The 21,458-nt window shown below is 46.1% G+C and overlaps 1 protein-coding gene across 1 annotated transcript; it reads right to left on the bottom strand.

Moving 5' to 3' along the window:
- Window positions 1-4,238: 4,238 nt before the first annotated feature.
- Window positions 4,239-20,489, bottom strand: LOC112250465 (calmodulin-1). The gene is made up of 6 exons (XM_024420643.2): window positions 20,341-20,489; window positions 14,853-14,883; window positions 13,940-14,083; window positions 8,704-8,810; window positions 8,012-8,147; window positions 4,239-5,276 (listed from the first exon to the last, which is right to left on the bottom strand). Exons 1-6 carry the CDS (start codon window positions 20,341-20,343, stop codon window positions 5,248-5,250), a joined length of 450 nt encoding a protein of 149 aa, XP_024276411.1. The 5' UTR covers window positions 20,344-20,489; the 3' UTR covers window positions 4,239-5,247.
- Window positions 20,490-21,458: the final 969 nt, after the last annotated feature.

Raw genomic sequence — 21,458 nt, 5'->3', positions numbered from 1 at the left:
CCCTTCTCCTTCTCCATCCCTGCCCCTTCTCCATCCCCTGCCCCTTCTCCATCCCCTGCCTCTTCTCCATCCCTGCCCCTTCTCCATCCCTGCCCCTTCTCCATCCCTGCCCCTTCTCCATCCCCTGCCCCTGCCCCATCCCCTGCCCCATCCCCTGCCCATCCCCTGCCCCTGCCCCATCCCCTGCCCATCCCTGCCCCATCCCCTGCCCATCCCTGCCCCATCCCTGCTCCATCCCTGCCCCTGCCCCATCCCTGCTCCATCCCTGCATCCATCCCTGCCCCATCCCCTGCCCATCCCTGCCCCATCCCCTGCCCATCCCTGCCCCATCCCCTGCCCATCCCTGCCCCATCCCTGCTCCATCCCTGCCCCTGCCCCATCCCTGCTCCATCCCTGCCCCATCTCCTTCTCCATCCCTGCCCCTGCCCCTTCTCCATCCCCTGCCCCTTCTCCATCCCTGCCCCATCCCTGCCCCTTCTCCATCCCTGCCCCTGCCCCTTCTCCATCCCTGCCCCATCCCTGCCCCTTCTCCATCCCTGCCCCTTCTCCTTCTCCATCCCCTGCCCCTTCTCCATCCCCTGCCCCTTCTCCATCCCTGCCCCATCCCTGCCCCTGCCCCTTCTCCATCCCTGCCCCTGCCCCTTCTCCATCCCTGCCCCTTCTCTATCCCCTGCCCCTTCTCTATCCCCTGCCCCTTCTCCATCCCCTGCCCCTTCTCCATCCCCTGCCCCTTCTCCATCCCCTGCCCCTTCTCCATCCCCTGCCCCTTCTCCATCCCCTGCCCCTTCCCATCCCCTGCCCCTTCTCCATCCCCTGCCCCTTCTCCATCCCCTGCCCCTTCTCCATCCCTGCCCCATCCCTGCCCCTGCCCCTTCTCCATCCCTGCCCCTGCCCCTTCTCCATCCCTGCCCCTTCTCTATCCCCTGCCCCTTCTCTATCCCCTGCCCCTTCTCCATCGCCTGCCCCTTCTCCATCGCCTGCCCCTTCTCCATCGCCTGCCCCTGCCTCTCTGCCAGGTCTTCCCCGGACTGTGATGGGTAACAGCCGGTGCACTCTGGTCTTGTGTGTGTGTATGTTTGGGTACTGTGCAGGAAAAAAGGGGAATACATTAGAGGGTGGAAATTCCTGTCACGAGTATCCCAGTTCAGCACTTTCTCCCTCTGCACACACCCACTGGCAGTACGACACACACATACACACACACACTGACAGTACTGCACACGCACTTGCATGCATGCGCACACAACTGCTGACACTGCCACAATCCTCTGCCACTAAGTCATCCCCCCTCTGTGTGTGTGTGTGTGCGTGTTCAGTCAACTGTATTATGTAAGGGGAATAGGGAGTGTGTGAGGGGGAGGGGGGAGGCTTTTCCCCACACAGCTGTGTAGGTGCACTTCAGACTGTGTTAATGTTATTACCGTAACTCCATGATATACATAAGCTATCAAAGTGAGGGAAGGCCCCATTGTGCAGATATGCACCCAGTGATGGTAGGCCCCATTCTGTAGGTGGGCCCCATGGTGCAGGTAATCCGTGTGCTGCAGATAAGCCCTGTGGCGCTGTTGGACCCCACGGTGCAGGTTATCCTCACCGTTTCAGGGTTCTTAACAATGTTTGGGCTCTACAATGCAGGTGGGCCCCACAGGACTGAGACTCTACGCCACTAGCAGCCATAGATGGCCGGGCTGATCTACGCCTGCACTCTTGCACGTACACACGCACATTCACACGTACGTACTATAGACGTACACACACACACACCGTTAGAAGGGAGCAAACTGTTCCTGTTCTGCCAGTCCATCCATTATTAAAGGTTATTTGTAATGCCTGGCGAGGGAATCGTATATTATCGCCTGTGAATATTGAGTTCAGAGGCCCTGTTGTCGTGACACTGTAGTAATATTGCCCAACAATCAAAGATGGATCAGAGTGTTGTCTCATAGGTACATGGAGGGAGCGAGAATAATGAAACGAGGAAAACCCACAAAGACGAAACCAGACTGAAGAAATCAAGTTGAAATGAAAAGAGATGACTGATGGGGTAGAGTAAAAATGAAATATGCTGTAAACAGAACGGGTAGGGAGACAGGTAGGGGGGGAGCAATAGAGAGATGGAGAGAGAGAAATAGAGAGAGGAAGATATATGGAGAAATAGAGAGATGGAGAGAGAAGGGGGCCCTAGTGATGAAGGGTGCTCCTTGTGGTACTAACTCCAGCTCTGCAGAGAGAGAGAAAGAGCGAGAGATGGAGAAAGACAGACCCAAGCTGAAAAGACACACAGGTTGATTCAGTAGGCTATAGGTTGGGACGACTAGGAAATAAAAGGGGCTGTACAGCGAGGTGATAGATTACTAGAGAACCCTGTGGCTCAGCACTGTAAGACTTCACCAATACCGCAGTCATCATTATAGGCCAGGAGATGTTCAGTTTATGGCCAGTTCATGCTGTCAGGAAAAACTCCTGGCAGGATCCTATGAGTCGCCCCCCCCCCCAATATACACACTTGCAGGCCTGTCTCATCAGTGTGCCTAGTTCTTTCCCGCAGTAGCAGCTGTGATATGTGATCTCTCCCCTGCTCCGTCTCTCCCTCCCTGGCCAGTGCTTCTCCCCTTACTACCACTGCCACCGCAAAGTGCTGCTTCATCTACACCTAAAATATTGACGTTCTTAATTTAACCCCTGGGGGGCTCCAGTGTTACTACAGAGAATAGGGGAGATCCTACTGGTATGCAGTGTGTGTGTGTGTGTGTACGTACGATTGTAACCCACCAGTGTCACACAAGAATAGAGGGGAAGTCTGGTCTCTCTCTTCTCCTCCGCACTCCACTTCAACCATGTACGCCTGTGGAGTCTGGTTATTGGCTGACGCTGTGCTCCGGCTCATTGGCCGGTTGTCAGTAGTCGGGTATTGTTCATTGTCACGCCCACTGGTTTTGTTCACGGAACACCCATACGTAAAAATGGACGCACGTATGACTGTAAGCCGCTTTATATAAAAGCATCTGCTAAATGGCGTGTATTGTCAGTACCCCACCTGTCCACAATCAGTATTGGACTTTAGAGTAGCGTGACAGTCCTGTGTGTTATAGGTATCCCCACTAGCATCAAGCGAACCACGAGCGTGAGTGGCTGACAGGTTGCAAAACACGACCCTGAAATGGAGCCTTTGGTTAACTGGTCCCTATGGGCTAAAGGTGGGTTGTCAACCTCAATCGATTTTACGGCTGGTTGTCCCTGTGGCGTTCCATGTCAGCGAGAGTGAGTGCTTCTGTGGTGAGAGTACCACCACAGGGTAAAGGGTTCCCGCTGCACGTTTTCATCACGAGATATGACTGCGCATATGAAAGGTGTTTACAATGCCTGGAGATGCGATTTATCGATCACAGAACCACATAAACATTATGCAACGACCCTATATAGATATGACATTAATAGTAAATAAAGGATGACGTGTGCATTTTAGCCGATTCGCTGACCGAAAGCAGAGCCAGAAGCATGTGCTTCTGGCTCTCCTATCAGTACTGAGGAAAACGCTAAAACATAAGGTCAGAATGGAGCTGGGCTAGCCAAGGGTGGACACTGTACAGACAGCCAAAACTCTACTCCTCACCAAATACGGTCAAACCGTGACCCAAATATAGTCAGACAATGTGGTTCCGTCTTCATGGACTTGTAGGTAAACACCATAGAGTGGTGAACCACGTTCCCATACTGGTGTGTTTGAAACATGACGACCGGTTTTAGCCTGGCCTTACTAGGACACGGCTACATCATGGAAGCTTCTCTCTCCAGCTGAGGCCTATTAAAACACCCTCCTGCCTTTTTCAAACCCCCAGCAGCCTAGTAACAGCATGCCGCTGTTGCCTAGCAACAGAGAGCCGAAGCACAGCCATAGATGTTTATCTATGGCTGAGTGAGAACGCAAACAGTGGTGTCTTTTTCCCTTTCCCCCCCCAAACCAGAGCAGGAGCAGATATTCAAATGTTGCCGCAACTGGTTGGGCTATGGTTTGGCTAAATTGAACGACGTCGATATAGTGTACAACATGGTGATCTTGAGTAATTGCATAAGCTAAAACTATAATTCAGTCTTCCATGTCAGAGACATGCATACTTTGTCCTTATTTTTGATGTAGTATCATCACAGTTGATATTTGACAATGGATTCGAAATCACTGTCACATGACATCAAAATGACATCTCAGCAGCATCCTATAAACACAACAACAACAACGATTAAGTTCATGGTCTTTTTTTTTTATTTGAAAAAAAAAAAAAATGAAAGACTAGCATTTACAACTTGGAATGAATGTAAACTGAACTCAGATGAACAGTTGAAAAGACTCGTGTGCTGCAACTCTTACCTACAGAATGCATACTGCATATACAAAGTACACAACAACTCCACCACACTCTTGTCCGAGTCGAGGAAACGGAAGAAAGAAAAAAACGTGAAGGCCAGTGAATCTCCCTTAATGTCAGAAAGAGGAACACTCCATCTCAGCAAACAAAACAAAGCTCCACCGTAAGACTTTTTATATCCCTCCTCTTCAGGGCAGGGACACACAAATACCTAAGATGGCCGTCCAAATAACGTAAAAAACAAACAAACAAAAAAACATGCCAAACATTTTGAAAATGTACTTTATCTAACATACAAGTAAGTTCCATTCCACTTTCAGCTTGAATTATAAACCTATCCTTTCATATACCATATCACTAGGGTTCCTCTCCAAATACAAAAAAAACTGTACCAAACCAACGACACCATACCAACGACACCCCCTGTGGAATCAGCACGCTCGGATTGGCTGGAGGGAGTGCTCCAGTCACAAGCTGCATGCATGAAGAACAGGAAAGAGAGAGAGAGAGAGAGACAGATAAAGAGAGATGGCCAGCCCAAACATCACCAGCAAATGGATGGAACTTGGAAGGGGTTCCAAATGCCTTGCTTCAGTTTGAAGGTAATTACTACAAGGTTGTTATATGCGTCTTTGAAGTACTGATGCTAAACTCATCTTATTTGGGGGGGAGGGTCACTAACCATATCATGCAGATATTTTTTGTAGATTTTTGTTTTCTCTGTGTAGATGGACAGAGGGATATTTTATTTTAACATTCAATTATTTTCTATACAGAAACAGTATGGATAAATGAACATTTTTTTTTCCCAAGAGGTAAGTAAAACTTTTGTGATCTTTTTTTTATCGTCTTCTACAAGGGGACAAGGCAGGTTGGCCGAGCTTCACTTTGCAGTCATCATCTGTACAAACTCTGTTGAAAGGAGAGAGAGACAGAGAGAACACAAAGACAAAGATAAGTAACGCACTGTAGCTCATTAAGGCCCATTGGCAAAGCGCCAGGCGAGGCAGTCACCTGCTAAATTGTGAAACTGTTTATAATTTTTTTTTTTTATCAAGCAGTGGAGGAACAGAATGCAAATCATTCTAATTAGTGTCCCGTTTCCAAACGGCTTTCATGTTCATCTCATTAAGCTTATTTGATTAAAAAAGTCACTGCACTGTGAAAACACAATGACGTCCAACCAAAATAAAGAGAAGGCTTTCAAATGCTTAGACTACATATGCTTTTTATGGCACAATGAGAGAGTGAGGAAGTAGGGCGCTTTCCAGCCAAGACATATGGACTGTTTATTGTGTCAACAGCACATTCTAAAAGAATGAGCGCAGTGTCTTGTGGGGAATAGGAGGGACAGTGGGTGGAGGGGAAGAGGGTAGAAAACTGAAAATGATCGACGTCGACCATACCGGTCACTTATCGCAGGCATTTTGCTGATATCGTGATGTTTAAATTAAATGCATTTTCTAATGTGGGTGATTGTTAATGGGACAATTGATGGATACAACCACCAAACCAGTAGTAGAAGTTTAAAGGATCATTTAAAAAAAAAAAAATGTGGTGCACATTAATGTTAGAAACATTACAGGGCTGCTACAGGGCAGCTACAGGGCTGCTACAGGGCAGCTACAGGGCAGCTACAGGGCTGCTACAAGCCTTCTACAGGGCTGCTACAAGCCTTCTACAGGGCTGCTACAAGCCTGCTACAGGGCTGCTACAGGGCTGGCACTACACATGGTATATGTAGCTGGTTCAGCCTGCTGTACAGTGCTGGAAAGGCTGCATAACCAGTAGTAACCACTACTACTATATGTAGCTGGCTATACCTCTTACATGTCTGTTACATGCCGATTACAGGGATAAGACTGACTGATGCATGTACAGTGCCTTCAGAAAGTATTCATAGCCCTTGACTTATTCCACATTTTGTTCTGTAACAGCCGGAATAAATAAAAAAGCTAAGTCATATATAAAAAAAATTTTTTTTACCCATTTACACACAATACCCCATAATGACAAAGTGAAATCATGTTTTTAGACATTTTTGAAAATGAAACAAAAATCTCAATTACATAAGTAGTCAATACTTTTGTAGAAGCACATTTGGCGGCGATTACAGCCTTGCAGATCTGGATTTTCTCTCATTCTTCCTTGCAGATTTTCTCAAGCTCTGTTAAGTTAGATGGGGAGCGGAGTTGAACAGCAATCTTCAAGTCATTCCACAGATTCTCAATGGGATTTAAGTCTGGGCTTTGGCTGGGCCACTCAAGGGCTTTCACATTCTTGTTCTGAAGCCTTTCCAGCGTTGCTTTGGCTGTATGCTTGGGGTCATTGTCCTGTTGGAATGTAAATCTTTACCCCAGTCTAAGGTCATTTGCACTCTGAAGCAGGATCTCATCAAGGATTTGCCTGCATTTGGCTCCATTTATTGTTCCCTCTATCCTTACCAGTCTCCCAGTCCCGACTGCTGAAAAGCATCCTCATAGCATGACGCTGCCACCACCATGCTTCACGGTAGGGATGGTGTTAGACGAGTGATGAGCTGTGCCTGGTTCTCTCCAGACATAGGGCTTTGCATTCAGGCCAGAGTTACATTTTTGTCTCATCAGACCACAGAATATTGTGCCTTATGATCTCAGTCTTTCACGTGCCTTCTTGCAAACTCCAGGCATGCTGCCATGTGCCTTTTTCTCAGGAGTAGCATCCGTCTGGCCACTCTCCGATAAAGCCCAGATTGGTGAAGTTCTGTAGAGACTGTTGTCCTTCTGGCAGGTTCTCCAATCTCAGGCAAGGAACTCTGTAGTTTTGTCAGTGGTCATTGGGCTCTTGGTCACCTCCCTGACTAAGATCCTTCTAGGCAGGTTGCTCAGTTTGTTTGGACGGCCAACTCTAGGCAGAGTCTGGGAAGTTCCATATTTTTTCAATTTCCCAATGTTGAAGACCACTGTGCTCTTGGAAACTTTCAACACAAAAAAATGTTTTATACCCTTCCTCAGATAGAATTGTGATGATGCATATATCTTGGAGATCTACGGACAGTTCTTTGGACTTCAGGGTATAGTTTCTACTCTGACATGTCAACTGTGAGACCTTAAATAGACAGGTGCGTTTCTTTCTAAATCATGTCCAAACAATTGAATGAGCCACAAGTGGACTCCAATCAAGCTGTAGTGACGTCTCAAGGATGATCAAAGGAAATTGGATGCACCTGAGCTCAATTTGGAGTGTCACAGCAAAGTGGTGTAAATACTTATGTAAATTTGATATATTTCCATATCAATACATTTGCCCCCCAAAACTTCAGGCTGTAACACAACAAAATAAGGAATAAATCAAGTGGTATGAGTACTTTCTAAAAGGCACTGTAGCTGGTTATGCCTGCTGTACAGGGTCATGTTCATTAGGTACCAAATGGAAGAAAACGTACTGAAACAGAGGGACTTCCTAGACTAATAAGAAACCAATTTCTGTTTTCCATGCAAAATGTTTTGAAACATTTTCCGTTTTGTGACCCAATGAACACTACCCAGAGCTAACCTGGAACAACTACTGTCCTCCTCTTACCTTCATAGTTCATCTCTGTTATATTAACCAATAATATCCACATGTGGCTGGTTAAGCATACAGGGCTAGGTGGTCTGTCCTCTTACCTTCATAGTTGACCTGTCCGTCTCCGTCAATGTCTGCTTCTCTGATCATCTCGTCTACCTCCTCGTCTGTTAACTTCTCCCCCAGGTTTGTCATGACGTGACGGAGTTCTGCTGCGCTGATGTAGCCGTTTCCGTCCTGGAGACACAAGGGAAGAAATTCCATTGGGTGAGAATAGACGGAAAGGCATTCCCATTGGGGAGCAATCAGGACAAAAAAAAAGAGACGCTAATCCCAATTGGGCAATGATGAGTGGAGAGGTGAATCCCCATTAGGCAATGAACAGAGAATCAAATCCCCATTGGATGGTTAATGATATATATATATATATATATATATATATATATACACACACACACACTCTTAGAAGAAAAGGGTTATTTGGCTGTCCCCATAGGAGAACTCTTTTTGGTTCCAAGTAGAACCCTCTAGGGAAAGGGTTCTACCTGGAACCAAAAAGGGTTCTTCAAAGGGTTCTCCTATGGGGACAGCCGGAAACCCAGTTTAGGTTCTAGACAGCGCCTTTCTTTCTAAGAGTGCAGCATCACCTTAACTGGAAGTTGAGACGGTGTGTTTATCAGAGGTGGATAGAGCTTATGAAAGACGACTGTTTGCTAGTTCATTACAAAGCTAAATTGTCATTTGAGGATTACTCGCCGAGGATGTGTTAGATAGTAAACATGCAGTACTTTACCTTGTCGAATACCCTGAAGGCTTCACGGATCTCCTCCTCACTGTCTGTGTCCTTCATTTTTCTGGCCATCATGGTCAGGAACTCCGGGAAGTCAATGGTGCCATTGCCTGGATTGGAGATAGGAAACACCCGGTTTAGTTCATTGCAATAAGATGCTGATAACAGTAAATATATATATTGAACTGTGTGTAAATTATAAAAAGGCTTGTTTGTTGACCAGCAATTCTTCATCATTCTATGATGAAAGACCCTGAAAAGCCTTTGTGAAATCACCTGTTATGTCCTTGCATACAACTCAATTCACTTCTATAAAAAGCCATACACACTGGACAGTGTCCTAGTACTAGACTGTGTGTCTGTCCTCTATACCTCAGGGTAGCCCTGGGAGGAGGTTGTAGATGTCCAGCTAGAGACCAGAGGGAGAATCCATCCTCAGACATCTCCTACTGTATGCTGGACAGGAGTCTGGACCAGGCCCCATCATTTTTTATTTTTTTTAAATCACCTCTCATCTGCCCTTGACAGAGTGCCTCGCTCTGCCTGGGGAGTCAGGGACCAGGGAGCCTGCCGCCTCCTCCACCTTGACATAGCCTCTAACCATCTCTAATCCTTCTCTCTAACCAGGCCTCACAGGATGTCTGGGTCACAGGGGGCTGCTGGGGGGGGGAGGACGGCTCATAATAATGGCTGGAACGGAGTAAATGGAACGGCATCAAACACATGGAAACCACGCGGTTAATGTGTTTGATACCGTTCCATTTATTCCAGCCATTACCATGAGCCCGTCCACCCTAATTCAGGTGCCACCAGCCTCCTGTGGTGTGGGTTCATCTGTGGTGGATGAATGGACGTTGGTGGCAGCTTTGGAATCTCTCCCACACAGCCTCTGACCAACTCAGGATGTGTGAGTTTACAGTGAAATGGGTGGAGGATGGTCGGATGTTGGTGGCAGCGGTGAGATCCCAGCCCTTTCCCCGACATAGGCTCTAACCAGCCTATTCTATAGATGGACATACAGTACGTTGGTGTCAATGGTGGGATCTGGGATCAGATCCAGAACATGTAGCCTTTTAGGTTGGGATTACCCAGGGATTATAATGGTTCTTTACGGGGAGGGGGAAAGGCTCTGAGATATACTACTGTACGAGGATTGTGTGTGTGTGTGTGTGTGTGTGGGGGGGGTTAGAAAAATAGGATTTTAATGGAAAACAATTTTAGGTCCCCACAAGGATAGTAAAACATATGCTGTATGTGTGTGTGTGAATGTGTGTGTGAGTGCCTTTCAGCAAGAGAGGGCGCTGGGATGTGCGGGGGTGGCGGAGAGAGGGGGAAGGTCAGAGGAGAGGTCAGAGTACCTGCTGGATTAACCTCGCATGGAGTAGTGTGTGTGTGTGCACTGTGGAGCGGAGGATGGGTGGGGCTGGTGGTACTGGGATTAACCAGGGAAGAGCAGATCTCCCTGTAAGCAGGGCTGTAACAACAGCAGAGTAGAGAGCATAATGCGATAAGGCAGATGGTGATCTAATGGCCGCGGGCTAGGGATCTCAGGACCTAACACACAGAGACACAAACAAACATGGAGACACACACACAGAGACAGACAGAAAGACGAGATACAGAGAGACGCATACAAACACAGACACACACACACTGTTGGCCGGACCAGCAACACAAGCACAGCAGCCATCAAAAGGAACACATGCCACTGGGGAGCCCCAATCAGAGAGCAGACAGCCTTTGTGTGTGTGTGTGTGTGATGAGCCCATTTGCAGCCAGGCAGGGCCTGAAAACATACCACTGGAAGAACAATCAAGAGGAAGAGGAGGCCTGGAGTAATAAAGCAGCCTGATCACTAGCAACAGACAGCAGTTTCGGACGTTTGACAAGGTCCTGAGAACGTCGATATGCTTTCCTCAGCGCTCACAAAATAAATACAAAAGTGTATTTTGTACTGGGCTCGATCACGTGATGCTCGGAGCCGAAGCGTGCTGCTTAGGCTACTGGACAAACCGCAGTCTAAATGCTCTAGCAAGCCGTGAGAATAGTTGGTCTTTGTTTTAAGCCTTCCCCGAAACATAGAGACCTAACCTTAAGCACTCGGGAATGAATACCTAAACTTAACCCTTTGAGTTGTTTCTGTTTTAACCCTGGAAGCAGGCGGAATTAACCCTGGAAGCAGGCGGAATTAACCCTGGAAGCAGGCAGAATTAACCCTGGAAGCAGGCGGAATTAACCCTGTAACCCCTCTGAAATACACGTTCATCCATAACAAATGTGAATTTCAAAGGGAAACTATGGCTGTTTCACAAAATGCATACTACCGTGCTCTGAGCACGCAAATTAGAGCACGGAAGGGTCGGAGTAGGAGTCCAAATCAAAGTATGCGAAACGGAGCACAGATCTCGAATACGTGCTCTTTTTGTACATATTTTTAAGCAAGCGTCGGCAGAAAGTATGCACAGAAATATGACGCAACCTCGTAAACAAGCATTCTCTACAGGCTTCCTTCTTTTCACTCTCTCATTTAGGTTAGTATTGTGGAGTAATGTTATGATCCATCCTCAGTTCTCAGCCATTAAACTCCGTAACTGTTTTAAAGTCACCATTGGCCTCATGGAAAGCTGCTTGCATTATGTAGTGACTGGGAGTATTGATACACCATCCAAAGTGTACGTAATAACTTCACCATGCTCAAAGGGATATTCAATGTCTGTTTAGTTGTTGTTTTTTTAACCCATCTATCAATAGATACCCTTCTTTCCGAGGCATTGGAAAACCTCCCTGGTCTTTGTGGTTGAATCTGTGTTGAAATTCACTGCTCCACTGAGGGACCTTACAGATAATTGTATGTGTGAGCTACAGAGATGAGTTTGTCATTTAAAAATAATGTTGAACACTATTATTGCACACAGAGTGAGTCCATGCAACTTATTATGTGACTTGTTAAGCACACGTTTACTCCTGAACTTATTTAGACTTGCCAGAACAAAGGGGTTGAATACTTATTGACTCAAGACATTTCAGCTTTTCATTTCTAATTCATTCGTAAATATGTCAAAAACATAATTCCACTTTGACATTAGGGGGTATTGTGTGTAACACAACATTTGGAAGAAGTCAAGGGGTGTGAATACTTTCTGAAGGCCCTGTATGAAGTGAAATGTTTGCTCTGTGTATATCTTGTTTCGTGTCCTTTGCCACTGGTTCTGACTGTAAGAAGGTTCCATGAATGGCTAAGTCCGATTCACATAGCTGGCTGATAATAATTAAAGTCAATTGTTTGCTTTGCGTGTACCTGGTTTTGTCTCTATTCTTGCCATTGTCCTGGCTGGAAGAACGTTCAGTGGATGCGGAGGTGCAGCGTGAGGCAGCAGGGGGAATGCGAGTGCTTCTGAAATCTAATATTTTAAGCGTTCTCCACACTCTTGTCCTCACACGGATGAACTCAAGAGAACGTCCTCGGAGAATGCACTCGGAGCATGAGAGTGTGGAGTCCTGTAGTATGCATATTGAGAACCACCCGGTGAGATCTTTCTGCAGTGAGAGCTGGCTGTGACTCCAGGGCCCGACTCTGTCGGTCTTGAAGTACAAGAAGGAGCGAAGGAGTGGGTGGGAGAGATGGAGATGAGGAGGAGAGGGAACGAGTGGGAGATGGTACGATTATACTGTATATAAGAGCCACTGCTGACGCAAACTATAAGAGGAAGACTCATTCTACGGTCATGAGGACATTCATTCCTTATGCTAGTACTATTTCCCCATAGCTTTTCCTAGGCAAGGCGGACCAGCCCCTAAGACAACATGCAAAATGTTCCATTGAAACCAATGAAGTCCAAATATTTTTCACACGGGGACAACAGAGATTGGTGGAGAGGGATCAAACCAGGAGAACCAATGATAGGGCAACACAAAACCCCACTTCAGAGCCTAAACAAGAGACCTCCTCCTCTCAGAGACCAACAGCACACCTCTCTGGGGTAAAGCGAACCTCATTCTCTCCCTCGGGCATCCATTCTGCTTGTTTAGTAAATTTTTATTTTATTTTAAATTTTACCTTTATTTTACTAAGCAAGTCAGTTAAAACAAATTCTTATTTTCAATGACGGCCTAGGAACAGTGGGTTAACTGCCTGTTCAGGGGCAGAACGACAGATTTGTACCTTGGCAGCTTGGGATTTGAACTTGCAACCTTCCGGTTGCTAGTCCAACTCTCTAACCACTAGGCTACCCTGCCGCCCGAAAGAAGCTGTGGCCCTGCTGTTGACATCACTATGAGGGTATTGAATGTACAAAGGGGAGAGGAGAGAAGAGATACTGAATGTACAGCGCGAAACACAGATCAGAGTTTATGTAATTAGTTTTATTTTCCATTACTAGCTTCAACGCTGTCTGACCCAGATTGCCTAAACCAGAGCGAAAACGCCGTACAGATAACTAGACAGGACAGAGAGAGAGGCGGGGACTTTGGATAGATACAGCGAGCCGAGCCAAACAGTGGTGAGATCGAGCAATATGTCTGCAATTGATAAGGCCCCATTTACCAAAACCCTTTACGCGGACAGGGCATCATCTTGGTATAGGTGGCCTTGCCTGGTCGCCTAGACGACTGACGGGTTTAATTTCCAATGTCGTTAAGAGTCAAGGACACTTCCTCCTACCATGATCACTCTCATTCTCACTGACTCAATGTGTGTCCCAAATGGCACCCCCTATGGGCCCTGGACAAATGTAGTGCACTGGAAAGGGAACAGAGTGTAATTTGGGATTAAACCTCAAGAGTCGCAGTTGATTCAGCCATATCTATTTAATCAGGAGACAGTTGTGTTGATAAGTTGACAGGGGTCTTGAAGACTTGTCACTCACCATAGTGCTCTTAGTGCGAAAGCTGACACTGTGACAGTAATCTGCCTGGCCTTCAGGCAGGTAACAGTGAAGTCATAAGACACCGAGGGACTGTTTGACAGGCAGTGAGTGACTGAACTGCTGAAGGCACATTCCCAAACAATTGTATAGGCTAAACTCTAAAGGGGACAGACCGTGCTAAACCAATACGTGGAGATGAAAGCAGAATGCACTTGCACGGTCAGTTTATGATGTGGAACTCACAATGACTACAGGTTTCGTCGCCTTTTGATGACGCACGTGTTTGCCCAAGTTTCCCCCGTCTGAACGTCACTTCCCCATTTTTGTTTTTACCAATCGGGTGTGCCTAACCCAGCTTCGGGTGTTTCACTCACCGTCGGCGTCGACCTCATTGATCATGTCCTGCAGCTCCGCCTCTGTGGGGTTCTGTCCCAGCGACCTCATCACGGTGCCCAGCTCTTTGGTCGTGATGGTGCCGTCGCCATCCTTGTCGAATAAGGAGAACGCCTCCTTGAACTCTGCGAGGACGGGGGAAGGAGAATGAAAGGTGGGGTTACGTAAAGTCTCGATGGTGAAGTCAGTGTTTCCTACTGGTGGGTGGGTCACAGACTCAGTCAGGGCTTCTTGGGCTGTGGCTCAAGCTTTGGCTGTGGGATGGGTAACACTTTACATTAGGATAGACTTAAGGGAGGTTGTAAAGGGTTTATATAGACAGATAATTAGTAGTTTGTAAGACGTAGTTCAAGAGAGGCCTACAGCCAAAAGGTCTGTGTTTTAGGAAGTTCAGTGTAGACGTGATGGTGTTTGATAACTTGTTCAAATCAATATACAGGCAGATCTAAGGGATTTTAATATTGACGGGCCATAAGAAACACCCCCAGAGTAAGATGTTTGAAGTATACCGCTGAAGACAAGACCGAATTAGCCTGGGACCCAGTAGCATTGGCTAATTAGCCACCCAGGGGTTTATAGATCTAACTGAGGAGAATAACAGAGTGTACTAGCTAGTTAGCACTGGCCCAAATCACACACACATCAAATGAGAAGATGATATTTCATTCCACTTATTTCAGACAAGAACATGGCTGAGGTCAATGGACAGTGAAAAATAAACCCCTGTATTTTTTCCCTTGCAGTATGTTATATGTCGTCCTCGTTTGGCCGGGGTAGGCCGTCGTTGACGGACTTGCCTAGTTATATATATATATATATATAATGTGTGTGTGTGTGTACTGTTCACGAATTAGTCAAACATGCTAGAGAGCGGGATTACTCAGTCGTTCCTACCTGCAATCTGTTCTTCTGTTAGTTGATCGGCCTGAGGGTAAAACAGTGAGGGAGAAAAACAAACAAACAGTCATTCACTCAGTCGCTAAATCCCAAATACCAAACGACTTAGTCATGCTCTCCAGGCTGTCGCCTGCCTCCATGATTTCCCAACACCCCACAGTGAGGACGTTGTTCAGGGAAGAGACACCCCCCCCCACCTTGTTCCAGAGACTACCTTGGGTCATTTTCAGTGGCCACAAACATGTTTTTGAATCAGAAAAAGAGTGCTCTCTCTTATTGGCCCACGGTCATGTACCATGTCTGTTTCTAAACATTTTTCTTCCGACTGAACACTACCCAGGTAGAAGAACCTGTTCTGTGCCTACTGGCCCTGGACTGCTGTTAGCTGAAAATGCTAAAACGGCTGTAGTGGTGTGTTCAGTTGATCTGGTCTCCCTGACTCCCTCCCAGCATGTTCCCTGTTCTCTGTTAGCCCTATTTAATGACTCCGGTGAGTCAGAGGCGCTTTAATGAGTGTGTATGTAATGACTTGGCAGCACTCCTACAATGGGCCCACAGATGGATGAAGTCTTGACACACACACACACACACACACACACACACACACAAAGGCCTCAGGTTTCAAACAAACATTCACACACAGCAACAGCACCGTAGGTCTTACAACATTGGTGTGTGTGTGTGTGTAAATGGTAAATCCCGCGGTACCCTCCCAGATTGGCAAAACATGCTTATGATTACGGCAACAAACCACTGACGTAATGCTGAGTGCCTGCTGCTGGCAGGGGGGAAAACAGGAACACACACTAATTGGCATTTCCCTCTATGCCATTTGTTTCCATCACCAGGTTTCCTGTGAATTAGTCACATAGCAACCAGTTCAGTTCTGTCCCAAAGCAGACCAGATATCCTACAGTACAGTAGATATGTGTAGGCTTTATAGACATCTGTGTAACTACAACACCAAACATAGACCACTATAGTGTTGATTCTGTCTCAGTCAACCATAAGAAATGGACATGTGCAAAGGCCACTCCTTATACCATAGTGTGTATGATGGGTGAGGTTCTTTCCTAGCGATAAGGTCTGTCGGTTAGGATATATCAGACGCAAAGTAATGGAGACGACCGGGGGAAGGCCTAGACCTCAAATGACATGATTTCATTTTTTAGATGCTCTTTAAACAGGCTGATAGCAAAATAGTCTCTACATGGCTCCGGGGCTACATCTGTGGCCTTGGTTGATACGTCCAGTGCGATGGTTAACTTCACCAGGCTAAATTAAATTAGCTGACGGGATTCAATAAGCATCAGACAATAGCCTTTTCTCCCCTCTCCTCCTTCTGGGCTCCCCGTTCCCTCAATCTGCAAGATTTGTGAAATGTCTGAGATAAGTGATTTTACACTGACGGGTGGGGTTAATGAACAAAAGGACAACAGCCACGGCCTCTCTTCCCGCCCTACAACTCATGTTTCTCTCGTCCCTCACTCCTGTTATCCTTCTTGCTCCTATTCCTCTCTCTCTGTCATCGGTCTCTTCTTCCCTCTTAGAAGGGCGGGGCATCAGGTAGGTACAGTGGAAGAACTCCTGTGGCTGTTTCCCAGACAGCTGGGCCTCACCGTGCTGCTGCGCGACTAGGCCTTCTCCAGCCCTTCCGTTCCCTTTGCATGACTGAGCCTCACAGTGCTGCTGCGCGACCAGGCCTTCTCCGGTCCTTCCTTTCCCTTGGCATCACTGGGGCTGCCTGGAACCAGGCCCACGCTCCTAATACAGGCCTTTCCCCTCTGGGGCACCCTCTCACTCTTGGCCAGTCTAGCTAGAAGGCAACAGGGGCTTGGTGGATGTAGCAACCTGCTGGTAGGCAGCAAAGTACTGCTGAATTAGGTAGTGAGGTCTATGAGGTAGTGAGGTCTGAGTGTGGTAGTAGTGAGGTCTGGTAGTGAGGTCTGCACAACGCATCACCGGGGGCAAACTACCTGCCCTCCAGGACACCTACACCACCCGATGCTACAGGAAGGCCATAAAGATTATCAAGGACATCAACCACCCGAGCCACTGCCTGTTCACCCCGCTGTCATCCAGAAGGCGAGGTCAGTACAGGTGCATCAAAGCTGGGACCGAGAGACTGAAAAACAGCTTCTATCTCAAGGCCATCAGACTGTTAAACAGCCACCACTAACATTGAGTGGCTACTGCCAACACACTGTCAATGACACTGACTCTACTCCAGCCACTTTAATCATGGGAATTGATGGGAAATGATGTAAATATATCACTAGCCACTTTAAACAATGCTACCTTATATAATGTTACTTACCCTACATTATTCATCTCATATGCATACGTAGATACTGTACTCTATATCATCGACTGCATCCTTATGTAATACATGTATCACTAGCCACTTTAACTATGCCACTTGGTTTACATACTCATCTCATATGTATATACTGTACTCGATATCATCTACTGTATCTTGCCTATGCTGCTCTGTACCATCACTCATTCATATATCCTTATGTACATATTCTTTATCCCATTAAACCGTGTATAAGACAGTAGTTTTTTTTTGAATTGTTAGTTAGATTACTTGTTCGTTATTACTGCATTGTCAGAACTAGAAGCACAAGCATTTCGCTACACTCGCATTAACATCTGCTAACCATGTGTATGTGACAAATAAAATTTGATTTGATTTGAATTAACACAACACAGAACCACTCCACCCGCCACACACCCACACGTCTGTGCCCAGGAAACTCCCTCTGAGTCACCATTTCCTATGGTAGTGAGGGTGTTGTTGGGCAAGCATTCAGGCCAGCTTGAGAGAGAAGGGTGTGGGTGGAGGGATCCTGTCTGTTACAGGTTCTCTGGAATGAGTGGGACAACCACTCCCACTGACCAACCACGGCATGGGACGAGAGACAGGACTCGTTAGTTCACTAGACAAATGACATTCTTTCTCTTCTCAAACATCACCAGGTAGCCTATTGTTCTGATGTTTGTTTTTAGGCTACACAACCGCAGTAGCTTACAGAAGAAACTAGTTTGGCTGGTCTCTGCTATGCAGTCCATCACTCTTCTTAAACATCCTTTACAAGGCAGGCAGGTATTATCCGAGCATCTCTAGTCTACATTTTTACAGTGTAGCCTACAATAGAGAGTAGGTGGCATCAGTAAGACCCCTTATATGGACCTGCTTCCCCTAAAGTGTATGAATATGACTCATAACAAAGGAAACTCTTACTCCCCAGGGACACACTATATGTATGAGCACACAGACACATTTGTACTGGGAAGCTTTTGAGCTCATATGTGTTGAATCCCTCTTCTCTTTCAGTCTGGACAAAAGATGAGGGGGGTGGGGGGGCATGTCACCATCAACACCAGTCTAGGGCACCATACGGGCATGATTGGTGGGTTGAGTTTTGGGTTGTGTTCATTAGGACCCACAGTAAAATAAAATAAAACATTTTGCAACAGAAAACAAAAATGTGCATTTCTTAATGGATGAGCCCAGGTAGTTCCTCCTAGTTTTCCCACTCTGTTTGTTGCCTAATGAACACAACCCTGATAGCAGTTCACAGGTCGACTCATCCAGGCCAGGACCACCTGCCAAGCAGATAAATGATTCAATGCTCTGGATCAGATGTCCTCTAAGTTACCAAACATGCGCCAGCAAACAAGGCTGGAACAGGATAGGGACAGGATGACTTACTTCCCATCTGAATAGAGATACACGGTTTCCACTTCAACAGTTGTATTATGTCGGTGTGTATGGTAGGCCTACACAGGGGCTTACTCACGGATTCAACTTTTCAAAGGGGTGCAACGTATACTCCAACTACTACACTGGTGTGCAACATGAAACCTACCGCATGCAGCAGTTCAATACCATATGGGATAGATGTGTGATCGCACAGAGAAACAGTTCTATTGACTCCCCTAGTGCTATGAATGAGCCATAGGGCTGGGAATCAATAGATCATCAATATATTGATTGGGAGAGACGTTTCCCTTCAACACACCCAGCCTCATGACTTCCACTGGATGACTTTCTGTGACACCTGAGAGATGCTTTTTATATGAGTCAGAGGGGTTGGGTTAAATGTCGGGTTGGAATACTTCAGTTGTGCAGCTGACTAGGTATCGCCCTTTCCCTTTCTATGCAATCGAATGAACTCAATTTTCGACAGATGGAAATTGTGTGTGAGCTGTTTGACCGTTGACAGTTACACAGTGTAAAGTTTGAAACACATTTGTGATTTAGCCTAACAATAATTCCCATGAAATATAACTTTGTTGCTGCTAAATGATGTAATAAGAATGACATTAAACATCAATCAAATACTTTATTCTGCATTTGAAGGAATAAAAAAAAATAAAAAAAACAGCAGACCCAAGGCTGAACAGCTGTTGATGTTCTCGTCTAGGCTACCGAGTAGGTTTTTCTGTGACAGAGAGCTTCTGCGACTCGATGAAACGACAATCATCGCATTTGCATACCATTAAGAACGCAAAAGGCAACCTAAACAGGCGGCGTTACAGCGAGGTAAACGGCGCTTGAAGGCGAAACTTTGTAACTACTATACTGTAGAACACCAGAGGGCGGAATTGTATAAAATGTTTCAATTTTTCAGATTCCCCCATTTGAGGGAGACGGGCGATTTCAGTTGCGGATCACAGGCGATTTATTGCTGCAATTCGCATTATGGTTGGTCCATCAGACAGAGCGCGATGCAACATGGAAAAATGCAGCTAATAGCGATCCATGGAATGGGTTCATTTTCCTCCAAATGGGATGAATCCTTTTCGGTAGCATATAGGAGTTGATATAACTAGATTGCCCAGTAATAAAACGTGTTGAGACATGAAGCAGCATCATAGGTAAAAGGGCTTGTCAACTCTTTACGAGTGCAGCGTTACACTATAATTTGCCAGTGCGCTTTCCTATTCCAGCCAACACACTATATACTCTGAAATGTAATCACTTTAGCTACAGAATTATGCTGTAATCGTCTAGCAACTTGCTAGTTATCCCAAAGCTATTAATCTGATTGAATGAATTGAATCTGCAGCGTCGAGCCAGCAACATGCCCCGATATAGCCATCGAGCCAACTACTATGCCGTAAGAATTGCGCAGTTATCGCGGAATCCCGCTCCATTTTGTGTTACATCCTGTTCATATACAACTCAGCGGTTATATCGCCCTAGAAAATGTTCCTCCAAATAGAATCAACTCGCCCTCGTAAGACTAAAGATGACATATCCCGTGCAATTATAGAACAGTTGCAAAACAGCAAGCTTTTTGAGCACCCTAACTTAATTCCCGGCAAGATAAAATGCTGTACACCTATATGAATGAAAAGCAAAATTGTGGATTTCCCCATATCTTGACCTTCTTCCATTTCCCATTACATCGTGGCATTAAATGCATTGACAAATTATCTAAAAATGAATACAAAAAATATATATAATACATACCATGTTCGATGGATCTGGGCTGATTGTCTATGAACTAGAGAACGAGTGTGCTCGTTCCTTAGATGGAGTTTCCAGCGGGATGGAGGTGTGTCGCCGTGGTGGTGAGAATGGGGACTATGTATCCCTCCGCGACACTAGCCCAGCCTGCTCACTCACTTCCTTATTTCTTCAACTGGAGATATTGGCTAACCTTAAGCCCCTCCCGCTACAGGACGGAGACACGCCAATCACAGCACAGCTTGCCTCTACTGTAGCATACTGTAGTGCAGCAGGCATCGGGTGTATTCATTCCGCAGATTCTGTTGCAAAACGTTTCTTTAACGTAAGCAAACGCAACGGAGAGGAACCTACCTTTTATCCAATAAAAACTCGAATTTAGCTGTTTGCGTCCGTTAGGAATCAGTTTCAGTAATGAATACACCCCTGCTGTGCACATACCCCAATTCAATGATGATTTGCGCCATTGGCACAGGAGGCTGCTGAGGTGGAGGACGTTACTATGAGCCTGTCCTCCCCAATTAAGGTGCCACCAGCCTCCGGTGTAGCATGGACAGATAGACAGTTCTCTCTGCTACCGCTCAGCAAGCCATACCGATGCACCAACTCAGACTATCTGCAACATTGCCCCTTTTAGCACTAACTCTATTGACTCAACACATACGCTGCTGCTACTGTTTATTATCTAGTCACTTTATCCCTACCTACAGACAGTATATGTACATACAGTATCTACCTCAATTACCTCGTACCCCTGCTCATCGACTCTGTACTGGTACCCCGTGTATATATAGCCAAGTTATCGTTACTCATTGTGTACTTATTCCTCGTGTTATTATTTTTCAATTATTGAAAATGTTTTCTCTCTGCATTGTTGGGAAGGGCCCGTAAGGAAGCGTTTCGCTGTTAGTCTACACCTGTTGTTTACGAAGCATATGACACCTACATTTGATCTGTTAGCAGGTGCAACTCTCCATACACCGGGGGCAACAACAGCCAAGAACATTCTAAACACCATCAGGGTCATTGTAGATAGGCTCCTTTGTGTTATTTTTACTATAGGCTATAAATTATAGGCACATCTCATCCAAGTTTAAATAACCATTTAGCTATAAATGTTT

This window comes from Oncorhynchus tshawytscha, linkage group LG05, assembly GCF_018296145.1.
Source record: "Oncorhynchus tshawytscha isolate Ot180627B linkage group LG05, Otsh_v2.0, whole genome shotgun sequence".
Lineage (NCBI taxonomy): Eukaryota > Metazoa > Chordata > Actinopteri > Salmoniformes > Salmonidae > Oncorhynchus > Oncorhynchus tshawytscha.
Note: the sequence above shows the minus strand (reverse complement) of the source record. Positions and strands in the feature narration are given on the sequence as shown.